The sequence below is a fragment of the Phyllostomus discolor genome, chromosome 4, assembly GCF_004126475.2.
Source record: "Phyllostomus discolor isolate MPI-MPIP mPhyDis1 chromosome 4, mPhyDis1.pri.v3, whole genome shotgun sequence".
In the NCBI taxonomy this organism is placed as follows: domain Eukaryota; kingdom Metazoa; phylum Chordata; class Mammalia; order Chiroptera; family Phyllostomidae; genus Phyllostomus; species Phyllostomus discolor.
Genome location: NC_040906.2, coordinates 127,486,117 through 127,510,845, shown reverse-complemented (window position 1 = coordinate 127,510,845; position 24,729 = coordinate 127,486,117). Strand labels below are relative to the sequence as shown.

General features: G+C 37.8%; 1 protein-coding gene across 24 annotated transcripts in view; it reads left to right on the top strand.

The window, feature by feature from the left end:
• Positions 1 to 24,729, top strand: part of DST (dystonin) — a 447,461-nt gene that overhangs the window by 405,694 nt on the left and 17,038 nt on the right. For all 24 annotated transcript variants that reach the window (XM_036024280.1, XM_036024276.1, XM_036024278.1 and 21 more), the window contains 13 exons: positions 13 to 141; positions 3,053 to 3,223; positions 4,074 to 4,229; positions 4,429 to 4,635; positions 7,163 to 7,282; positions 10,407 to 10,576; positions 11,893 to 12,052; positions 14,766 to 14,960; positions 15,464 to 15,592; positions 19,564 to 19,707; positions 20,901 to 21,089; positions 22,271 to 22,400; positions 24,046 to 24,209. In XM_036024280.1, the coding sequence (XP_035880173.1) occupies positions 13 to 141; positions 3,053 to 3,223; positions 4,074 to 4,229; positions 4,429 to 4,635; positions 7,163 to 7,282; positions 10,407 to 10,576; positions 11,893 to 12,052; positions 14,766 to 14,960; positions 15,464 to 15,592; positions 19,564 to 19,707; positions 20,901 to 21,089; positions 22,271 to 22,400; positions 24,046 to 24,209 (2,064 nt within the window). The remainder of the gene's footprint in view (positions 1 to 12; positions 142 to 3,052; positions 3,224 to 4,073; positions 4,230 to 4,428; positions 4,636 to 7,162; positions 7,283 to 10,406; positions 10,577 to 11,892; positions 12,053 to 14,765; positions 14,961 to 15,463; positions 15,593 to 19,563; positions 19,708 to 20,900; positions 21,090 to 22,270; positions 22,401 to 24,045; positions 24,210 to 24,729) is intronic.

The following is a 24,729-nucleotide window of genomic DNA, read 5'->3' as shown; positions in this document are numbered from 1 at the left end:
CTGTCACTCTAGGCCAAAGGGTTTCATGGTGAAATTGAGGATTTGCAGCAGTGGCTGACTGACACAGAGCGCCATCTGTTAGCATCTAAACCCCTGGGAGGTTTGCCAGAAACGGCCAGGGAGCAGCTCAATGCCCACATGGTAAGTGTATTATTTCCCACAGCTCTCACCTCAGAGTAAGAAACTGATCATTTTGTATGGGCCCTGGTAATAAATAAATAGTGGCAGAGGGTTTAAAGGATATACAGTTTCATAGCAGAAATCTCCCTTTGTAGGTGCTAGAATTGCCATTTATTGATTAAAATTTTCGAGTCAGAAACTATTATTTATTTCAAAGGTTAATGTGTCAGTATATGAGAAGAGGTTTTAGAAGTCTAGACATTTTTTGAAAGTATACCTTCTCCCATAAAATGATAAACTAGTGTGGGTAGTAATAAATATTGTGTAATAATCAAAAACTTTTGCTCTTTGAATGGTAAGAAAAATCCCTAAAGTAGTCAGAATTCACCTAAAAATTATTGCTGTAATCATTTTATTTCCACCTTGTTTCATAGGAGGCTGGAAAGTGTTTTTGCTCTGTTAAAACAAAGTTATTTATTTATTTTAATGGTGACAGGGCTATATCTTCAGCTTCACACCTATTCCAGATATGGACGAGGGGAAGCTTCTGTCTGATTGTCCAGTCTGGAGCCTCTGCCTGTGGGCAGTTCCCACCCAGACTCGCTGGCACTGTCAGCTCCCAAGGACAAAGAGGAAAACATGATTAAACTTGAGGCTCTGGCTTTCTTTCACAGATATATGGACTGACAAATTAAATTTAGACTGCTTTTGATTTATTGACATTTCTTATTCATTTCCTATTAATATTCATCTCTGAAAGTTCTAAGAGTAAACAGTCTGTTTTAAATTTTGAAAACTAATCCTCTAATTTTTACACTTGTGAATTTCCATCAGGAATTCATTTTAATATTCAAATGCTGATAATTAGTATCTTATGAAATAAAAATAGAAGTATTTAGAGATTTGACAAAAGAAATGGGCCACTACACATTAAAGTCTATATATCCTTTAGCACAGGCCTAATGTTGTAAGAGCTTCTTACAACTATAGTTATTTGGAACCTACTTTGAGTTTGGTGATTTGGAGAGGAAGTAACCATTTGTCGGTGTTGTGAAGAACACATGACAGAATTAATATCTTAGTCACTTCACAATAGCCATGAGCATTTAAAATAAATCTTATTAGTCCTGTATGAAATTTTCTAGAAACCTTTAACTGTATATTCATTATTTTAGAAAATTATTGTGTTTGTGATTTTGTTGTTTTTACTGTTGTATTAGGTTGTGTTTTTGTGTGTGCCACTGGTGACTATTTGTTCAATGAAAAAGTGATTGACTAAACAATAACACAGGAGTGTTTATCTTTTCCATAAAACCTGACTGACTTCCCATTTCTTTACTTTTCTGCAAGTATCTATGTAGTTATTATAGTGTTCACTAAATATAAGATTAATGAATTCGTGGACAAACATGCCCGAGGTTAATTTCTAAAAAACAAGTATTTTTAAAATGCTAATTTAGAAGTCTATAAGTAAAAAAGAAAGGAAGGCAAAGAGTTTATCTTTAGCATATTTTACTTTTATTTTTTTATTTTTTTTAAAGATTTAATTTATTTATTTTTAGAGAGGGAAGGGAGAGAGAGACAGACAGAGACAGACAGACATCAATGTGTGGTTGCTGGGGGCCATGGCCTGCAACCCAGGCATGTACCCTGACTGGGAATCGAACCTGCGACACTTTGGTTCGCAGCCCACGCTCAATCTACTGAGCTATGCCAGCCAGGGCAAATGTTAGGTATTAGCTTTTATGTGGTTTAGGTGGGACGTTTCAAATAAATTTGCTATAACCTGCCATAATTTACCAGATTGTAGAAATTCCAAGATTTAAAGAATTTTAAAGAGTTGTTGATATTTATAATACATTTTTAGCAATATTTTGATTTGGTTATGTTAGAATTGAAGGAAATCAGAAAACCTAGAATATTACAGTTTCCTGTGATTTAGCTATATTTAAAAGGTTTGCTTTAGGATTAAAAGTTTTCAGTAATTGATATTGTAAATATCTGTAAAAAGAGTTTTTTATGGCTTAAGAAATTTTAAAGTTTTGAGCCAATGAAAATGTTCTGGAGTTATAGTAATCGTTGCACATCCTTGTAATATATTAGTAAAACACTGAATTCTACACTTTAATATGGGTGAATTCTTTGAATTATATTTTAGTTTTAAAATTACAAAGTTGACAATGTTAGACATAGAATATATAATTTTTCAGTGGCAGCAATGATTTGTCCCACATTATAATTGAATCAGTGGACTAAACAAGTCTTAATTTTTTACATGAATGTAACTCTTGTTTCATTGACTTTAAATTCAAATCTGTTGAAGCAGTATTTTTATATTCTCTATAGAAAAGATACACACTGCATTCTAGTTGAAAGCTTTAAAAATGTTATAATTAGAAAAATATTTTCACAGTACTACAGGTTTATCTTTTGTGATCCCAAAGTCTGAATTATCAACTTATATGTCTTACTTAATACTGGGCCTTTACTTTCTGTGCACTGGATGTCTTTCGAGCCCCAATTTAATTATACCAAAAATAGGACAGTCATTGTATTATATAGTTTGAGGAGAGACTTAGGTCCTGCTTTACAGAGGAAGAAATCGAGGCTCAGGGAGATTAACTTACCCAAGGCCACAGAGCTCATTGGTTACTGTACAGTGAAGGCTTTCTTGACACAGTAACATTTAAAATACTGCTTCACAAACCTTTTCATGATGTTAGCAGCATTTCTGAGATTCTTTGGTAGACAGGGTATGGCCATAGGTTTAGGTGTTGTTTCATTACAGTGAAAAGCTTGAATGTGTCCGAGTTATTCTGTATGCTGGATAGAGTTGAATATGTGATAAGGGGGTTGGGATGATGATCTGGAATAAGAACTCTTAGATTTTATTCTCTTAAAAATGACATAATGTGGGGGTATCTCAATTTAGGAAATCTGTGCTGCCTTTGATGTTAAAGAAGAAACGTACAGGAGTCTGATGCAGAAGGGCCAACAGATGCTTGCAAGATGCCCCGAATCTGCAGAGACAAATATTGACCAAGACATAAATAACTTGAAAGAAAAATGGGAATCGGTGGAAACCAAACTCAATGAAAGGAAAGTATGTGCCTTGATTAATATAATAGAATGAATGTTTTAGTTGTTTTATTTCATGAGTCTTACCTTATCTCTGAGTAGCATGCTCCAAGGAACTTTTACTGGATTGTGTTTGAATTCTCTTTGCATACATTAGGAGGTGTCATGGGGGTCCGCTGAAAACATTATTCTTCTTAACATAGAAGGACAGAGTTAAAGTAATCTGTGCAGACATAGATAATGGTATATCATAGATCACTTAGTGGTTATATTTTTAAATATGTGAACCACTGGAATTCTGGATTGTCAATTAATTCTACCCTAATCATACTTATTAAGCAAAAGGGAGTATAGTATGTAGGGAGAAGGAGAGAGGGAGATCAAGAGAATGAGATAATTATCTCTCTATATAATAATCACTTATATAACAAAAATCCATGAGACAGGATTAAAAATATTACTGTTTAATGCTATAAGAAAAATGATTGGATGGGAATAGTAGATTGCATGCCCTCACTGACACATCATAAATATATTTTTTAGTATTGCAGTCCCAAAAATTAATCGTGTGACTGTCAAGCTTTCTTTGTACAGATTCTTTTTAGTAATTGGTTTCTGTGGTTAACTGCCCCCAAACCACAATTTGATGTATATTCAAATGTTTTTAGCTGCAGTGAGATTCTTCTTACTATACTTCAAGGGGTTTGGTTTGTTGAGTATCTTAGTGAAGACCCATTGCATTCATAAACTGTTTAGGCAATGTAGCTTGTGCATAAATAAAGTATAGATGGGAAGGAAATCTGCCAGAGAGTGGTTTAGCTGTGTGGACTAAAACTCTCAAATATCATCAAATACTAAATAATCTTTCTTCACAGACTAAACTGGAAGAAGCCCTCAACTTGGCAATGGAGTTCCACAATTCTCTCCAAGACTTCATCAACTGGCTCACCCAGGCTGAACAGACCCTAAATGTAGCTTCTCGGCCAAGTCTTATCTTGGACACAGTCTTATTTCAAATCGATGAACATAAGGTATGCTATAACTCAGATGGATAGCACTCTGATTTCATACCTTTGTTGACAGCAGGCTGTTTTAATGTCAAAAGTATGAATTTGATAGTTTGAAAACTTTCTTTTATTTTTTGAAATAGTTTCTGCTTATGACACCAGAAGCATTTTCAAGATAGATCAGTTTCTCATTTGTTTCTAATTTTACCTTATCTTGTGAAAGGTCTTTGCCAATGAAGTAAATTCTCACCGTGAGCAGATAATAGAGCTGGATAAAACTGGAACCCACCTGAAATATTTTAGCCAGAAACAAGATGTTGTCCTCATTAAGAATCTACTTATCAGTGTACAAAGTCGATGGGAAAAAGTGGTTCAACGGTTAGTAGAAAGAGGAAGATCTTTGGATGATGCAAGGAAGAGAGCCAAGCAGGTAAACCTTTGTACAAATTCTCCAAACTTGGCAATGAATCAGTGCTAGCTGTTGAAATACATGTTATGTTAGTAAAGTACCTTTATCACAGACTATCCTAGGTGTAACAACCCTGGCATGAAGCCAAGGTGTCTGTTTCCTAAGACAGTGGCCTAAATTGGGATAACGACATCACTTTTTGACCTGGCAGCAACTTCAGGCCCTGGGGACTATTCCTGAAAAGCCCGGTTATAGCTTGACTTCATAGATGGACCATTATCATAAGGCCCCAAAAGAGGCTCAAAATTTTTGTTACTGGGTTTGCTTGTTTTTTCTTTGTCCTTTCAGCTTCCACTCTCATGTTCAGAGTAAGACATCATACTTTATTATATTACTACCTTTTGTTTAGTTCCTAAGCCCAACTTTCTTCAAATGTCAGAGTGGAGAGCCAGACAGCTTCCTGGCCAGCTTTCTGAAAGGGCGTGTTCTGTGTCTGAGTTGTTCAGACTCCTCACCTCTCTCACTCTGTATACTTGTTGGCAAGCCTTTACTTCTTTTCTAATATTTTGATACAGCTCCATCCCACTTTTAAATTATCTGAATCTTTTGGGGCTGCCTTTTAAAAAAAATCTAGAAACACTCACAAGAAACTTGCCTTATTTCCTTCACTTGTTATTAATATTCTAGACTAAACACAGAGAAGAAGTAAAATTATGTGTCTCTATTCTCCACAGAAGACAAAGATGCACCCACCTTGCTTGGCATGTATCTTTGATTTTTACTAGAAACTGGAAAGTGTCATATTGAGGCTGGATTTTGTGACTCCTTCTGTCCCATTCAGTTGCGTTTGTCTATCCGTGGTGCTGGACTCCATTGTTTTGGGGAGCTAGGCTCAGTTGGGTGATAAGAAGCTGTCCTGGGAGTCTAGTGTTTCAGTGTTTAAAGCTATCAGCGTAAGCTTTTAAAGTCTTTAGAAATGACATATTGCACTGTTATAGGATTATAAGCCCTGTATCCCTTTGTGAGTGGGAGGTATGATATATGCAGTGTTATAAGTGAGTCTCTGGAATGGAACTGGTCTGCAGTGATTTCATAAGACAGTACTAATGCTGAGCGCGACATTTTTCTCTCCAAATATGTAACAATGTCATCTGCAGTGTAGGCTTTTATGAGTTATGAACATCTAGCTTATAAAAGTCTCTTGGATGCCAGAAGCCAGTTGTCCACCCTCTTCCCCCTTCTCCATTTAATCAATTTTATCTTCTCAATTGGTTAATTAACTTTAGAAGGATTTTCTACCAGTTTCAGTAGGAAAGTATAGCATTTCTTGTGTTTGAGCGACTTAAAAATAGTTGTGAAAGTAGGAGCAGCCTTAGGACCTGTGTGTTTATACCATCAAGCTTACCATCTCACTGTTACAGCCAAGGTTATTTGTAGTAAGACTACCTACAACCGTGGCTAGCTTTATCTTTATTTGTTTTTATTCTAACATCTCAGTTTTTCGCTCAGATGTTGACCACAGTTATCTGACTTTGACAACGTCTATCCGTGTTCTGGCCTCCCTGTTTTCATGTTTAAATGGATTAGAGCCTGGGGAGGGGTGTGTGGGGAGAGCGGGCCCTGAGGAGAGGGGCCCAGTGGGCCTTTGCAGCATTGTGACTCCGTGCTGTTACTGTGCCATTTTTGTAAGAAGCGTCTTTCTGTTACTTCGTTATTAATGTACTTTGATATAAAACACATTTATTTTGATTACTTAAGTTTTTGCTCTGTATCTGTTCACTTAAGTTTATTATGAGAAATAATGTATAACCATTTTCACAATTTGATCTCCAAAAATAGTACCCACTAGTTCTCAATGATACACAGAAAGCAGACTGTGGGTGAAATTAAATATATGTAGCACTAGACTTTTTCAAGATCATAAATGACAAAGAGAATTATATTTATTTAGAACTCAAGTGTTGTGCGCACTCTTACATATTTAACCAATATGTGAGTCATAGGCATTAATTTGAGGATTCTGATAGCAACAATGAAGATGTTAGCTGATCTTCATATTGAATAGGAACGAAATGACCCCTTTTAGTTCTTGTTACTTAATAAAGAAAGCCATTGTACACACTTTTTCCTCTCTATCCTGTTTTGTTCCTTTCCTTAACATAAGAATTAAACACCATTGAAGTAAACCCAGATACGTCAAGAGACAGCAGGCAGCAGTTACAACTCTGTGAGAGTTGGTGTTAATTATTAAGCAAAAGAAAGGGACTCCTCCCTGGTGCTCCCGAACATTTCTGTCTTTATTAAACTTTATGTGTTCGAGTGACTTATAATGAAGTGAGCAAGAGATAGGACCATAAGAGCCAAGTGTTAACAAGGGAGTTTGTAATCTGCTGATGAAACTACTACTTTTTTCTTCTTCAAGGGAAATGTTAAATTAGTAAATTTCAACATTTAATTAACATTAATTTCTATTTTAAATAAATAATAGCTTTTAAATATGGTCAGTATACCGGAAAATCTTCTGGACACAATGTGAATTTCTTTACAGTTCCATGAAGCTTGGAGTAAACTTATGGAGTGGCTGGAAGAGTCAGAAAAGTCTTTGGATTCCGAACTGGAAATTGCCAATGATCCAGACAAAATAAAAACACAGCTCACGCAGCATAAGGTGGGTCTACAGTTAAGAGAAGCATAATGTGTCTGTATGTACTTCAGGCTCACTTTTAAATTCCTATTTAAGTCTTTGATTATGCATTTATTCATCACTCGAGGAAAGAAAGGTTGATCAATGTGAACAACATGAAATTGAAAACCAGTTGCCCTTCACATTGGTGAGGTGGCAGTAGCATCTTTACTCTCCAGGGACCATTCCATTATGATCCAGAGTTAATTGGTAAAACAGAAAATTAAAACTGGATGTCTTCTATAATCTAAAACATGTAAAGGATTTGTAGGAGTCCAAACCCTGGCAATTCAATTTTTAACAATTGTCTTATCTTGTACTTTCTTTCATAGTCCGTGCAGAAGATAATTCTATAGTATAAAATAATGTACATTTTTCCATATAGGTTCTTTTTAACAGTGCATTGGGGAAAATTGTCTTTTTCTACCTAAGTTGGCATTTTATTGTGTATATGTGGGTATATGAAATTCCATCCTTACCCTCAACCACAGTGGTTCCTTGTATAGATTAGAAGATATAGAAACATTACATTTTATATTTTCTACCTTTTCTATTTCTACTACATGGCATTCAAAGAGCATTTCCCCATCCTCCTCCAATCTATTGTATTTGAGTCTCTGTGTAATTCTGTTTGACATCAGCACTCAGAAGGAGGGTGTGGGCAAAAGGAGAGTGGTTCCTGCCAACAGTTTGACAGCTTTAGGCACCTACAAATAACTCATTGCTTGAAAGGTGCTAATTTATAAAAGGAAAAAACCAGGGCAATGTAAGGTCATCATGAGAAAATTCTGGCCACCATCTTCACTTAGGTTGGTTGCTTCCACTGGTGAAGCTAAGTAACCTCAGAGGGTCATGATCCTAGGGTGATGGAAGCAAACATACTGAGCATCTGTTTTTGTCTGTATAAGAGCTTATGAGTGGCTCTTTCTGCTGGCACCCTGTGTCCCTGAGCTGCCACATCTAACATTGGCAGCAGAGTGACAGTGAGCAGTACTTTCCTTCCTTCCCCTTTGATGGAAAAATGAGAACCTCCTTCTCAATGTAGAATGCCTTATTTGAATTTGATTGTAGATGTTGTGTCATGTAGTCTTATGAAAGTATATTGAATATTTAAATTTGAAAATCCGAGTAATAAGGATATGCAAGGAACCTTGTTAGATTCTCTATTTTCCCTAGTGCAGCTTAGTGCCATAGTTACTGTTTCTGAGATAAAGATACATGGTACATTCAGCCAATTTTTAAAGTATATTTTATTTCTTATGCTATTACAGTTGTCCTAATATTTTCCCCTTTGCCTCTCTCTGCCAGGTACCCCCCTTTTCTCCAGCAGTCCCCTCCCTTAGTTCATGTCCATGGGTTGTGCATATAAGTTCTTTGGCTTCTCCATTTCCCATACTTCTCTTTACATATCCCTGTCTGTTTTGTGCCTACCATGTATGCTTCGTATTCCCTGCACCCTTTTCTCCCCCTCCCCATTGATAACCCTCCATGTGATCTTCATTTCTGTATTTCTGTCCCTGTTCTAGTTGTTTTTGTAGTTTGTTTTTATATTTTACATTCAGTTGTTGAGAGTTGTTTGTTGTCATTTTACTGTTCATAGTTTTGATCTTCTTTTTCTTAGATAAGTCCCTTTAATGTTTTATATAATAAGGGCTTAGTGATGATGAACTCCATTCAGCCAATTTTAAAAGAAGTCCTTTGTGTTCATTATTTGGGTACTTTTTGTCTTTAAAAAGTATTAACTTACCTTGTATTCAGCTATAACATTTATTAAGTATCTGAAATGTGAAGAAAATCTGTCAATACCCTGATTATAATACTAACATCCTGTTCAAAATAACATGAAAAAAATTATATCTACAGAAAACAAACTAAAAATAGTGTGATATAATGGTGTTTATTACTAAAAAATTCCCAGATGTAGTTACCTTGTGTTAGAAGACAAAATAAATATCTTAGTCATTATGAAACATTTGACGTGTCTCACTTTTAAAGGCAATAAAAACTTATTAGGTAATTGTAACTGAGGTTACTTTAGAAGATTATACATTTGCATAGCATTTTACCCTCTAGAGTGATTCTAACTAATGTCCTTCCAGGACTGAGAATCACTGTATGTGCCCCCATTTTTGTTTTTGAGCTTATAGGCTGCCTATTATGTTGACCTTACTTTTCTTCCCATCCCTGGAGTTATATTGTATATGCAATAGCAGTTGTCTCATTCTTCCTATTACATAGTTATAAACACACATAGAATATAACCTGATAGTGAGGAGCATAGAAAGACAATATTCCTGCTCCAGAGAGGCTTATAATTGAGTTGTATAGAAAGAATAGAATACACCCCTCCCACACATATACACACAAATGTGAAGATTAACAGTGGAAGAAGCAACACAGCATAGATTCCATGTTAGCAATATAGCTTTTAGGTACTTAGAAGAGTAACCTGTGGATTTTCAGACTTCGGTAGGTCATCACAAAGGTGGAGAGGAGGGTGCAGGCCTCCCAAGTGGTGCAGCCTGAATGACCAGTAGGTCCAAACATGGAGGTCTATAGATGTGGTTCTTATTTGTCCCTCATCCTACCTAGTTCATGGATGAAATTACACATAACATTATTGTGACTATCAAAAATGTGTGACAATAAATCTGTTTGACCAAAAAAAAACAGTAAAATTTTACATTATTTAGTCACTCTGTGTCCTTACTGGACCTCTGGACCTCACAGAATGTCAATTTTTTTCTTAAACCATGGGATTTTCAGTAGTTTACTAGCAATTCCATCTTATCATAACTGTTTGTGGTTTATAGCTACAGAACATTCAGAATTTTTTTGTTTTGAAATTATTTTCTTGACCATAACAGGCGCTCTTGGAGACACCTGGCTTCTAAGAAAAGTGAAACCTTCCATTTGAAAATGTAAAGATCCTTTTCTACCCTGATGTGTTCCTCTGTGGAGTCCAGCACTCCACTGGATATGACTCAATTGTTTGCTGATGTCTTCTCATTAGGTCCCATCTGTTAGAGATGCCTCTTTTGATGTCTCTTACCGATTTGTTTGTTAGTCCCAAGTACACATGCACATCGTTGTCTTGTTGTATGTATAGGAGTTTCAGAAATCACTCGGAGCCAAGCACTCTGTCTACGACACCACCAACAGAACTGGACGTTCTCTGAAGGAGAAAACCTCCCTGGCCGATGACATCCTGAAACTGGATGACATGCTGAGTGAACTGAGAGACAAATGGGATACTATCTGTGGAAAGTCTGTGGAGAGGTAAAATGTTCTGTGAGACAGTTGGGTTACTTTGTTGGACCTCTTTCAGATACCCAAGGGCCATGCATTTTAGGAAGCTTAAGTATGTCCTTTTCCTGGGGAACTTCTGCTGGTCCTTAGTACCCCCCTTACACAGTTCCTGCACTGAGAAGGCTTTGCTGTTCATTATCATTTGTTTTTAACTATGCAGTTCACTCAAAAGTGAGAATATTCTGCAAACTTCTGTCATCTCACACTTGCTACAGCAGTTAATCTTCTGACTGGTCTCCTTGGGTCTGCTATTGTCCTTAGTCCTGTTTCTACATAACTACTAGGGTGGTCTTTTTAAAGTGGAAATGAAGCTTACCATTCATTCCCCTGCTTCATACCCTTTGGGGACTCAGTATTGGCAGTATTGGTGTGAACTAAAATATAGGTGTTTTCTCTGCAAGGTCTACTGATCTCACCCCTGTGGTCCCCTCCAACTTCCGTCCGCCTATTTCTATGCCCATTTTTCTCATTACACTTCAACTGTGAAAGCCCGAAACTTATTTCAAAATTTTTAAGTATTTAAAAAGGAACAGTGGTGTGAAAGAATTCAAATATCTTTAAAATGTTTTCAAAGTTTTTATTGATCCTTAGTCTAATTACTTTTGTCAGTATCAAGGGTAAATAGAATATTATATTCCACTCTAGGGAACTTCACAGTAAGTTTGTATGTGTACGTTTTAATTTTAAAAATCTCCAATTTCAAAAGGTCATGCTTTTTACAGTGTCACATACTCAGATAAATCATTCCTTTTATATGACATTCTGGAAAAGACCAAAGATCAGTGAGGGCAGACAGATCTGTAAAGGCTGGGCTGAGAGTTGGGGGCGGGCTGTGCCTATAAGAGACAGCCCAGGGGAGATTTTTTTTTCCAGGATGATGAAACTGTTCTGTACCTTGATTATGATGATAGTTATGTGTATTAAAATTCACATAATGGTATACCCCAAAACCTCAGTTTTTACTGTATGATAATTTAAAACAAAATTATAAAACTTTTGAGTTAAAAAAGCATATTTTTATGAAGAAAGGGGTCTATGATTTCCAGGGGTAATGATGAGAGAATTTTCCTGGAATAGATGCCATGTATCTAAGGAATAGGAGGGAAAATTTGAGAACGGTGTTGTTATTTTCTAAAGAAAGTGCAGAAACAGCAGTGAATACCAACGTATTGTTTTTACCTCTTGAGTATCGCTCAAACCTCATAGATGAATTTTAGCTGTTGGCTGTATAGGCTGGCTCTTTTGTTGCTCAGAGTGATTTTTCCTCCTTCCCCCCTCCCCCGCAGACAAAACAAATTGGAGGAAGCTCTGCTGTTTTCTGGACAATTCACAGATGCCCTGCAGGCCCTCATTGATTGGTTATATAGAGTTGAGCCCCAGCTGGCAGAAGACCAGCCTGTCCATGGAGACATTGATTTAGTGATGAATCTGATCGATAACCACAAGGTATTGTTTACCTGGGACATTTTATTCATCTCATTTGTTTATTCTGAGTATAGGAAAAACTATCACCACTTAGCCTTTTAAAATCTTAGAGACTGTATCTCATACTATGTAAGTCTTTAATATTGAAATGCATGTACATTTGAGCAGAAGCAGGGAGCCAAGTTTAAAAACAATGTAGGAAAATGATTTTAGTATCAAAGAAATACTTTTGTGTTTAATTTTCCAGATTCAAGAGCATTTAGAACTTGGAAAGCGATTTTATTCTGTGGTATTTTAAAACATGTTTCAAGAATGTTTTACTACCTTTCTTTATTCATTTAAATAATTATGTAATATAATTTAAAATCATTCACTCAGTGACCTGGAACTCGGTCACTGCGTAAATGCACAGATTTGTGACATGATCTATGGGGGTCATGGTCAGCTGCTTTTCTTTTCTTTTTTTTTAACTGTTTTAACCTTGCCCCTTGAACTACAGCAATTTATTAGACAACAGCATATGCTGGGAGGGATTTGATTATTACTTCAAGAAAATTGGTTTCTTTGCAATCTCCTGATACATATGTTAAACTGTTGGGCAAATCAAAGGTCGTGTTTGAGAACTCCAGCTGTCACGGAGTGTGCAGTCCTCAGTTGCGATCAAATGCTGTGTTACGACTGAGCCTTAAAAATAGTGTGAGGCACAGCACTAGGTAGAATGGTTGTTATCAGCCGACTTTATACAGAGGTATCTTAACAGCACTGTACTTGAATTCATGCTGTGTTTCCCCTCTATCATTTTTGAGTTCAGAAAATCTATTTTATTAAAAAATGTTCTCTTTATACTTCCCTGGTTATGCTATTTTAATCTTGTTCTTTTTTACATCATTGGTCCTTTTGCATATTGAGTTCCCCTTTTCTTGTTCCATTATCTCACTATATCAGTAAAGGAGACTTGGTTATTTTGAATGTTAGAAGATAAAAGAATAGATAATGAACATTGATCAGGCCTGCAAAAATTAAAAATTTTAAAAATTATGTTGCTTTGCCTATATTAAAACAAATATTTTGTGCATGATTAATATAAACTTTTCCATTCCCTGGCTTTCATTCAATGAGTAATGAATAGTGTAATGTTCCTTTTTACATAAATACCATTTTTGTAAGCTCACTGTCTAAATATTTACTCCCCTAGGCACTTGCCAGGTTTTTATATATTAAAGGTCATCAAGAATGAATTAATCATTCAGCATTAGTAATACAATTGGAAGACTCAAGAAGTTTAAGTATACAAAGTACATTGGAAAGTCTGCTCAGAAATATTGGACTAGTCTTTTCACAAACAGAATGTTTAAATCCTGCACCGTCTGTGCATGTGTGTGCATGCACATGTGTGTGCACATGTGTCTGTCTGCAGGCACATCTCATTGAAAATTAATGGAATGAAATCAGCAAAGAATTCATCATACTATGTTTGCATTGGTTCTGATGGGCTGTCTTTTATAAATGATCTGAGTATCAAAAGAGAAAGCCACAGATATAACCACGGTTATAAAATGTATTTGGTAATATTCACTTGTGACTTTTTTAGAAAAAATAAGGCAATTTTATTCTATACATAAAGTCAGTTATTTGAAAGACCTGGTTTCATACACAGACTCTTGGATCAGAAGTAAAGAATCCTGGACTCATTTCTTGGATTGAGACTGTGGCCAAAAGAAGCCAATTTAATTCCTGGCACATCAGGTTTCTCCTGAATTAGATAGGAGGGAAACAGAAAAAGCTTTCCCTCCAAGGTGACAAGGATTGAAGCTTCTAAAATTTAACATTATGGGTTATTAGTACTCAGGATGCTATAAAAGATAAAGGCATGTTATAGAATAAATGGATTACATGCCAACCTCCTTGAGATTTCCTGCCATTATACTTAAGGATCCCCATGAAGTACCCCAAGATTGCTTAGTTATTTGTTAGATCTGTTTACTAATTAAGAGGAGTTTGGTAGCCAACACACAGATGGAACTCAGTAATGATTTGAGAGGAACTGAGGCACCATTTTAAAGAATCAGAGATAAAAAAGGAATTTGTTGCATTATTTTGTGAAATTGAAATAATGAAGGGTGGCCACCATTATTTAAGACCAGTGAGTCATTTAAAAAATAAGGTTGTTCACAGGAGAAACTGTTATAAGATTGAACTAATTTATACAGGACTGTCCCTTTTTTTAAAGAACTTTAGATTTTATTTTTCAATGGAAGTTTATATTCAGTGTTATTTTGTATTAGTTTCAGGTGTACAGCATAGTGGTTAGACAATCATATACTCTACAGAGTGTTCCCCCTCATATTTCCAGTACCCACCCAACATGTATATAGTTATTGCAGTGTTGTTGGCGGTGTTCCCGATGCTGTATGCACATTCCATGTGACTGTTTTGTAACTGCTGATCTGCATTTCTCAATGCCTTCACCTTTTTCACCCAGCCCCTAACCCCTCTCCTTTTGGCAACCACCAGTCCGCGCTCTGTGTCTAAGACACCAGACTGCTCTTAACAGTACTCTGAAGGCGGCAGCGTGTGATGTCTTCTGAAGACTGTGTGAAAAGTTTGGGTCCTTCAACTACAGGGCTCGGAGAGTTATACATGATGTTACTTCCACACGTATATTTCCAACTATGTTTGACTGTTTTGGTTTTGTAATTAAAAATTAATTTCTATAAAAATATGGTTCTCCTAGGCCTTCCAAAAGGAACTGGGGAAGAGAACCAGCAGCGTGCAGGCCCTCAAGCGCTCGGCCCGAGAACTCATAGAAGGCAGCCGAGACGACTCCTCCTGGGTCAAGGTCCAGATGCAGGAGTTAAGCACACGCTGGGAGACGGTGTGCGCACTTTCGATATCAAAGCAAACACGATTAGAAGCAGCTCTGCGCCAGGTAATCATCATGTAAATTATAGCAGGGTGTAGTGAGAGGGCATGAATCCTTGGTAGGAACTGCTTTTGTGAAGAACCATGAAGCTCCTCATTTCCCAACCAAGAGAGCCATGGAGAAGGAAGTTCTGATACCATCATTGCCTTGGTCCTTCCCTCCAACCCCTCCCCCCAAGACCTTAATTTACTACTGAGGGAGGTTTTCTAATCTTCACCTGAATGTGCTGCTTGAGTAATTTTTCAGCTTGAGTGTATAAACGGGCTGCCATTCATCTAAAATCAGATTGTTAAAATGGTGAGTTATTCTTCATAATATAGGCCTTTGGATATATTAGATGTTTTCTTACATTTGTAAAAGGCAGCACCATAGCTTTATCTTTTTAATGGGGATAATTCATAGAATCAGTTTAAATGTAAAACTTTTATTCTTATTGAGAGGAAGAATCTACTATACTAACAAGCATATTTGGGACTCTGTGTGGGGTGCGTGTGTGTGTGAACCTTTAGGCGGAGGAGTTTCACTCGGTGGTGCATGCCCTCTTGGAGTGGCTGGCTGAGGCCGAGCAAACCCTGCGTTTCCACGGAGTTCTCCCGGATGATGAGGATGCTCTTCGGACACTCATTGATCAGCATAAAGTGAGTTACGTAAATGCTAAGGAAAACTAAGTGAGAAAATCAAACAAAGTAAAGAAAATAGACTTATGACTGCAAATATCAACTGTGTGAATATTTTCCTTCTTGAGAACTAATTAAAGATCTGGTGCATTTGAGAATTTACCTGTGTTCTCATTGCTTGTATAGGTGTGTCCCTGTGCACCTTTACACAGGTATGTGTAGCTAGCTTTTTATGTTTTCTTTATAAAGAACATGGTGGTTCTTCAGGTTGAGGAACATGTATATGAAGGACCCATGGACAAGGACAGTGTGAGGGAGGGTTGAATGTGGGGGGTGGGCAGTGCAGGGGAGAGCAAGGGGGACAAATGGGGACAACTGCAATTGAACAACAATACAAATTTAAAAAAATAAAATCCAAACTAGGAAAAAAAAGAAGATGGTTATTCTAAAATTAGTCACTTGGGTTCCTATCTTTAGGAAGCTCATTGATTTTCCTGGGGGTTATTTGGCTTCTGACCAAAGTTGGTCAATATTGTTGCACTTTTATGTGCATTTCAAAGATAAAACTTCCTTAATAAGTAGTATGGCATAGTCATACCTTTAGAATTATAAATTAATAACATTGACTCTTAAGATAAGCAAGTAACTTAATAATTGGTCTGCAAATTTTATTTTTAAGCCTTTGCCAATTCTGTTTTTAATCAAGAGGTGCCTTAAATTCCTTTGAGAAGTAACTCTAGTATAAATTGTAAGTGGATAAATGAATTATATAAGTAGGCATACCATTAAGTAAATAAAAATCTGGCCATTGAGTTTCAGATCAAGGTGTTTCTTGTGATAATGCATTGAAATAGCAAAACCCTGAAGAGAGTGGTTCAGATAGATCTTAACTGATTCTTTTTAAAGCTTTGACTCTAAGTAGCAGGAACTTGCAATGCTAACCCTCAGTGTAGTATTGCTGTCAGGGTTCCTGTTAACTTTAAAGGATCTGTTTGACCCCTGAGTAACCTCATCTTTCAAGATCAAGTTAGAAATACATCAGTAATTCCAGCGTAGCATGGATTACATCATCTATGGAGTCTTCTTACTTTAATTACAATGATCTCTCAATGACTGGTTGTGTGACCTATGGCAATGAAACACTGCCTTGTCGCTAAGGAGAGTGATGTGATCCAACATGACATTATCTGAAGAAATGAAATGCTTCCTATACCATGTAAAGTTGAGACTAGAATGTAAAAGTAGGAAAAGTAGGAAAAGTAGGAAAGTAGAATGTAAAAAGTAGGAAAGTAGGATCAAATTTATTGTAAATATTTTATTCAGCTCAGTATTTTGAAAATTCAGGTTATACAGGGGCTGGCAGAAGTAGCACCTGCTTGAGTGTGGCTGGTAGGGTAATAATATGGATGTAATAATTTATCGTTTTAATTTGAACATTTCACCTAAAATGTCATATGGTGTGCTTGAGTATGACATTGTAATATTAAAGAATTACATGCTCATGACTTTGTAATAAAAGATTTTGTCATTAAAAAGGGGTGTTATTTGTGCCAGGCCCTGTATTATATTACTATAGGCTGACTGGTACCCTGACCTGTCAGGCCTGGATCTCAGAGGAGCCCCTCCCAGCCCAGGGTTCAGATCTATCCCCGCACAGAAAGGAGTGCGCTTGTGGTCTCACCACCTGCACAGCAGGACCAGAAAATCCCCTGAATCACCAAGAGGCAGGTATCCAGGGCAGTGGTAATGGCTTTTATAAAAATAGTAGGTCCTCCAGTAATGTCATTTTTTTACAATATTGATGAGATGCTATAGGAACTTAACTTCTGTTTGTATCAATTAGCATATGATAAAATCAGTTTCGTTGTGTCATTTCACTTAAAGTTGCAGAATCTATCGACAATGTTAAATGAAGACTTACTGTAATTACCTTAAATTTTTTTTAAATAGCATAAGCTATTTAAATAACATGTAATTTTATAAAGATCTTCTTAGTAATAATATTTTACAGTAACATTACTCATTCTTTTTCAATTCCTCTGCCTCCCTTCACACACTCACCAGTAGGGAAAAAAAACAACAACAGAGTATCAGCCCCAGGAGTGGAGACTGCTCAGCATATTTTACTCTCTAAAAACGGCGTGTGTTCCCATGTGAGCACAAACTACTAAAGCAGCACTCAGGCGACAATGGAAGAGCAGAGAACACAGCGGGGAGTTGACAGCCAGTCCCCAGTGTTTGGTAGCACTGGGCTTTTCCAGGTGTAGAAGTGATTAAAAATACATGGTCAGATCAGCTGTCCTCTGGAAAAGAACAGCTGTTGTTGACCCTCCTAGTAAAGTTTGTTTTTCTTTCATTTAAGGGGATATATTTTGGGGGAAATTATAATATTTTTAGAAGTGGGTCACGATATTTAAAAAAGTAGGTCACATTAGTGGAGTATATTATTAATCGAACCTTGACTCCACGGTAGTAAAAATGTGTAAATAAAAGGCTGGAAAGCATTTATTCAATCACAAAGACACGAAATGGAATAAGACACAGTCTTTAGATCATGTGGACCTTAAACTCTAGTAGGTAAGTATGTAAACAAACTATGGTAGCATAGCATAGGAGGCACAAGACAGAGCTGCTTCACAGAGATTCACAGGGTCCCTAGACTCTATAGTCAACGCGTAGTTTCAGATGATCGCCCCTGGTCAGAGGGCATGAGTGCCCGCTGTGTTTGCAGCCTCTGGGACCCGCTGACACTGTGATCTAGGTAGGAATCCTTTTTTTTTTAAAGATTTTATTTATTTATTTTTAGAGAGAGGGGAAGAGAAAGAGAAAGAGAGTGAAAGTAACATCAATACGGGTTGCCTCTCATACGCCCCCAACTGAGGACTTGGCCTGCAACCCAGGCATGTGCCCTGACTGGGAATTGGACTGGCAACCTTTGGTTTGTGGCCTTTGCTCAATCCACTGAGCTACACCAGCCAGGGGTCAAGGAATCCCTCTTAGCGTGGGGGTCTAGATAGACTGGGGTGTCTGTGGATGCTTGAAATTCAGTGTGTGGTTTTGGAATTATATCAGCTAATTTGAGGTAAAGGTCCTCATTTTTTTAATGATGCTTGAAGAGTTCTATGATTCAGGTATCTGTGGATACAGTTCTGGACATTTTAAGGCTTATCCATCCCGCTGGAGTGGAGAGTGGCTCTTACTGGCCTTTGAATGAGAGGGGCAGCTCTCACACAGCCAGCCTGCTGTCTGGCCCACTCCCTCCAGCTTCCGCCTGCCTCCTTCCTGGCTGGACATTTGTGCTGTCTCTCCACACCCTCAGCCTTCTAGAGTGCCTTGCCCAGCCCTTTCTTCCTTGTTTTGGAACATACTCCTATCTTTCCTGACACAGTGAATACTATTTTAAATACTAACTTCCTTGTTTTGTTATTTTTGTTTCAATAATAATCAGTATTATTTCTATGTTTGATAATACTGTCTCTCCCAGTCCTACTCTCCATTAATAATATAATTATAAAAATTAGGAGAGCATATTTCTTGTCTAATATATTTTGTAAAGCATGGGATGCTATCCTATAATTTTTAAAAAATAGATATTAGAAAGTACAGGGTCTGGCAGAAGTCATACCTGCTTGAGTGTGATTGGTAGGATAATAATATGGGTGTAATAATTTATAGTTTTGAACATTTCACCTAAAATGTCATATGGTGTGCTGGAGTGTGATATTGTTATGTTACAGAATTATATGCTTATGGCTTTGTAATAGAAGATTAGGTAATAAAAAGGGACATTATTTGTGATGGACCCTGTATTTATTTCCTATTTTTGGGCCTTCTCCTCCTTTACCTCCCAAATTTGTGGATTATTTCCAGCTGTGAATAAACCAGTTGAAGGTCGTGTTTATTTGTTTAGCTCTGACAGTCAAACGAATGTCACTGGAGTTTTGTTTTCAGCCGGTGCCAACAGCTAATTGAACACTTTGTTTCTGCTGTAGGAATTCATGAAGAAACTGGAAGAAAAACGAGCTGCACTCAATAAAGCGACCAGCATGGGGGATGCCGTTTTGGCCATCTGCCACCCCGACTCCATCACCACCATCAAGCACTGGATAACGATCATCCGGGCCAGGTTTGAGGAGGTCAGTGTGGCTCAGGTCACCTTTAGAGCTACAGTAGCTTGGACAGTCAGGGATATGAGAACTTTGGCAATTAAGGTGTACTTACAGCCATGGCAACATGAGGGCTCTGCAGAGAGAAATATTCTTTAACATACCCTTCTGTATGTGTCACCTGTCTCTGAAGTCCATCCTTGCTTTGCTCCCTCCCTCCCTCCCTCTTTCCCTCCCTCCCTCCCTCCCTCCCCCTTTCCCTTCCTTCCTTCCTTCCCTTCTTCCTTCCTTCCATCTTCACCTGAGAACATGCTTATTGATTTTTAGAGAGAGGGGAAGGGAGGAGGGGGATAAAAATCTATATGAGAGATAAACATCAATTGGCCTCCTTTCAACCTAGGTATGTACCCTGACTAGGAATTGAACCTTCAGCCTTCCAGTTTACGGGATGGCATTCTAACCAACTGAGCCACATCAGTCAGGGCAGTCCACTTTTCTTTAAACACCCAAAGGAATTTTGCAGCCATGTCCCTGAAACATGAAAAGGCCAATACTTGCTTCACTAGATAAGTTTCTGCCTTCCTTCCACATTGTGCCTGTTGAATAATCCAGCAGTTGAATAGTATTTCACGGAAGCATAATATATGTTTGTAGAATGAATTGTGTACAATAATTGAATTAACTCTGTATTTAAGATCTTAGTGCCCTGGCTGGCGTGGCTCAGTGGATTGAGTGCAGGCTGCGAACCAAAGCGTCGCGGGTTCGATTCCCAGTCAGGGCACATGCCTGCGTTGCAGGCCATGACCCCCAGCAACCGCACATTGATGTTTCTCTCTCTCTCTCTTTCTCCCTCACTTCTCTCTCTAAAGAATGAATAAATAAAATCTTTAAAAAAAAAAAAAAAGATCTTAGCTACTTTTATTTCTACTCTGCTCTAAATGGAGTGAGCACACTTGATCCTTCAGAGAATGCATATTTGAATGTGTGTCAGAAAGCAAAAGGAAGCCTGGATGACTGACATCCACCTGTGAACTTCTGAAGGTGATGACTGTCGTCAATGGCACCCATGTCCTCTGCCAGCTGGGTCTCGGCACCACTGAACGGATCTAGAAAGGCTTCTAGTCCAAGTTCCTAGTTTACTTTGTAAATTTTGTGTATTTTACATCAGTTAAATTACTCACCAAAGTGGGAGAAATTCAGAAAAATTTCTGTTTCTCAAACAGGTGCTGGCCTGGGCAAAGCAACATCAGCAGAGATTAGCAAGTGCTCTGGCTGGGCTCATTGCTAAGCAGGAATTGTTGGAAGCTTTGCTGACGTGGCTGCAGTGGGCTGAAACGACACTTAGCGAGAAGGACAAAGAAGCCATCCCCCAGGAAATTGAAGAGGTGAAAGCCCTCATTGCAGAACACCAGGTAAAATAAATGTCACTCTGAACCCTGGTCTTCTCAGACAGTTTCTTGCGCTGCTATAGTGCTCAAAAGATTGCTTTGTGCTTGTTACCTTCCCTTCCTCAAACATACTCCTCAGCTCCTTCCAGCGGGTTTCTAGTCTCTCCTGTGTATCCTGCCTGTTTTAAACTCTGGAACGATGAACATTACCCTAATTCTCATTTGTTTGCTTGTTTAATTTACATTTACAAAGGGTAACATTGTGTCGGCCTAGTTGGTTAAACAGTTACCATTGCTATTATATTTCAATAAAAATAGAAGTATCCATGTCTGCAGTGCCTGCACTGTCTCAGGTCATGCTCTCTGTGATCAGAGGTGTTAAAGTGAGTAGTTTTCTAGTGTCAAAAATACCCTGGAAATCTGTCACTGTGCACTTTCACCTGCCTCTTCCTTTCCTCATTGATTTTTATTGCAGTCTCTGCCTTTGCCAAATATCCAGATACAGCAGTACTTATAATAGTAGTGGTATATATATATATCACTACTGATTTTATATATATATATAAAGTCAACAATATAGTTAATAATAATAAGCCCAAGGAGATGAGATGAGAAATGTCCAGCTAATTGAACCTTTTAAATATAAACTTCAACCTGAACAACTTTTACCCTCCTTGGTAAAGCACATTCATTGCCAAAAATATTTATATCCACATTTAATGTGGATGCTTTTTGTCATTGTATGTCCAAGCCATCTTAAATATTTTCCATGTGTTGGTGAAATGTGTTGGTAAGACAAAAAGGTCTTAGGGACCACCCCAGCTAACTGGTTTCTTTGCAGACAAATGCTGACTCTGAGACCCTTCAGGAAGAGGCCAGCCGGACACTGGGCCCTGGCTGGTGCGCACACAGGTTGTGTTGCTCACCCAGTGGCCCCAGGTGTGGTGCTCAAGCGAAAACCAATTACCTTTGTGATGCTGTAATTACTTACCAGCTATAACCTTTTGAATTCTTTAGAAATTAGTAAATGCTATGTTATGCTGGTTTTGATTTATATCAAAACCCTTAAGATAAAACTTGATAGTTGGTTTTTCAGAGACAATAGCGTGGTCTTTTTTTTTTTTTCCTCTTGTTTTTAGTTCATTTCTGCAGGTGGCTTTCTCTGATATCCTTGTGTTTAATTGATGTAATTTCTTTCATTTCAGACCTTCATGGAAGAAATGACCAGAAAACAACCTGACGTGGACAAAGTTACCAAGACCTACAAGAGGAGAACAGCAGACCCCTCCTCGCTGCAGTCCCACATTCCGGTCTTGGATAAGGGGCGGGCAGGCAGTAAGTAGGGGCCAGTTTCTTCAAAATGAAGATAGTTAAGCAAGGAAGTTGTTTTTATTTTATTTTGATTTATTGTTTGAAATTTTGGAGCAGTTGGTGATTGTACATGAGTTATCTATCATAGAAAGTTTTTTTTGAAAGAACACATGGGCATACATTTTATAGCAACTTATTTAAAAATAAAGAAAAAGATATGTTCAGGTTACAATATGTAAGTGTATCGGCTTGAAGTATATCTTTTAGATTAGCTAGAAGAAATTGAAAAATATGCATCAAGAACAGAAATCATCAGCCCCTTTGAATTGTCTCATTTTGCAGCTAGCATATAAAGAACCATAGTATGGAATGGAACATAAATGGCCGTGACCTGGGTACAGTTGTGACCTAACTGTTTAGTAGTGACCAGCAGTCTGATAGATTTTTTGCATGTCCACATGACTTTAGTCTACCTTGACCCAATGAAGTGACATTAAAAAAATAGTAGCCAGCTTGGAGAAGATTTAAAAGAAGCACAATTTATATCATACAATTTGTATATTTCTGAATGGTGCTATAACTTCAAAAATGGTTCCTAATCTGTTGTAGTTACTATATTTCACAAGGAGGCAAGGTAACAAACTCTGGTTCAGAACTCTGGAGACAGACTCCTTGGCTGTCCTCACCACTCACCAACTAGAAAATGGAACCTTGGACAAGCTACTCAAATTCTTCCTCTCTCTCTCTCTATCTCTATCTCCTTCCCTCCCTCCCCACCTTCTCTCTGAGCCTCAGTTTTCTGTAAAAGGGGAAAATTATAATCTCATTGAACTTTGGTGAGGATTAAATAACCTAATACTCATGAAGCACTTAGCATACTTTCTGGCGTGTAGTTAAATGCTCAGTAAATACTAGCTATTGATGTTCTGACATGCGTAGAGCCCTATGTGAGTCAGGAATTCCAGGCAAGCCCCAGCTGGACAGCAACTTCCCATGTGACCTTAGGCCAGGAATTCCTCTAGGCCACATTTAACTGTTTAGTTAAGTGAGAAAAATGTGTTGAGATCATTGTTCTGTGAAGTTGTAGAAACTTGTGAAAAACAGCCAGAAAGAGGGAGAGAGCATCAGTAAGACAGTCAGTTGTGGCATGAGACTATGTGGAAATGTGTGTGGGACCCTAGCTTTCATCCAGGTCCATGTTCCACATTTGATTGGCATTGTCAGATATCTTGCTTGGACTCTGATGAATGCCCAGTGTCTCTTGCCCTCTTCTACCCTCACCTGCCCTCCTTTCAGCCTTATTCTCTGAGAAGGGTTTATGTAACCAATTCTAAGCTACTCTTACTACCCTGGGAGATTGCTTTTATCATGCCTTGACAAAGAGGCAGATCACAGTATACTTCATTCTCATTGAAATGGCATGAGTTTTAAGCTAGAAAATGTTTTGAGCATACATTTATCGGGAGAGCTTTTCAGTATTTAAATGCATCTGTTAAGACATATTTCTCTCATTTATATGAAAAGTATATGGTCCTTAATACATAAAACAGGTTTGCACCTTGACATGAGGCATCATCTGAACAGGGCACTTGTATTCGTAATGCCCAGTAATTAAGTTGACTTCAGAAGCCCGGAAACTGCCAACATAACTAAAGTTCTATTTTAACAGGAAAACGCTTCCCAGCATCAAGCTTATATCCATCTGGATCACAAACACAAATCGAAACCAAGAATCCCAGGGTCAACTTACTGATGAGCAAATGGCAGCAAGTCTGGCTCCTTGCCCTGGAAAGGAGGAGGAAGCTTAATGACGCCTTGGACAGACTGGAGGAGGTTAGAAAACTCACTCATATACGCAGCACCCTATTGTCCCTTGCTCTGTTCACCGTGACACATTGCCAAAATCTTGATTTTTCAACTTTTCTGCTAATACTTAAGCAAACTCTTGCTATTTGAGTGCATGTTTTACTTCTAAAATTAATACTAAAGTATGTACATTTTTGTGAGGGGGGAGCCCCTGATATATAGAACTGGGATTTAGGGAAGCAATAAAGTGAAAAACGAATACATTTTAACATAATCAGAAGCTAAGTCGAGAAAAAATCTAGCTTGACATGCATTTGTTTGGTGGTATTAAGTGGCAAATATAACCATTTATAGTTCAGATATTTTCATTATATACATTCTTCGATCTGAGATTTAGAGTTTCAGATGGTGAAACTGGGAAGTGGTTGATAGACTAGGGGAGTTAGAGGAGCAGTAGCAGAGAATGAGGAGTTGTGTGGTGCTGGTGGGCTGGGGCTGCTACCCAGTGTGCATGGAGCTTACTAGTCGTGGCATGTTAGGGCACACT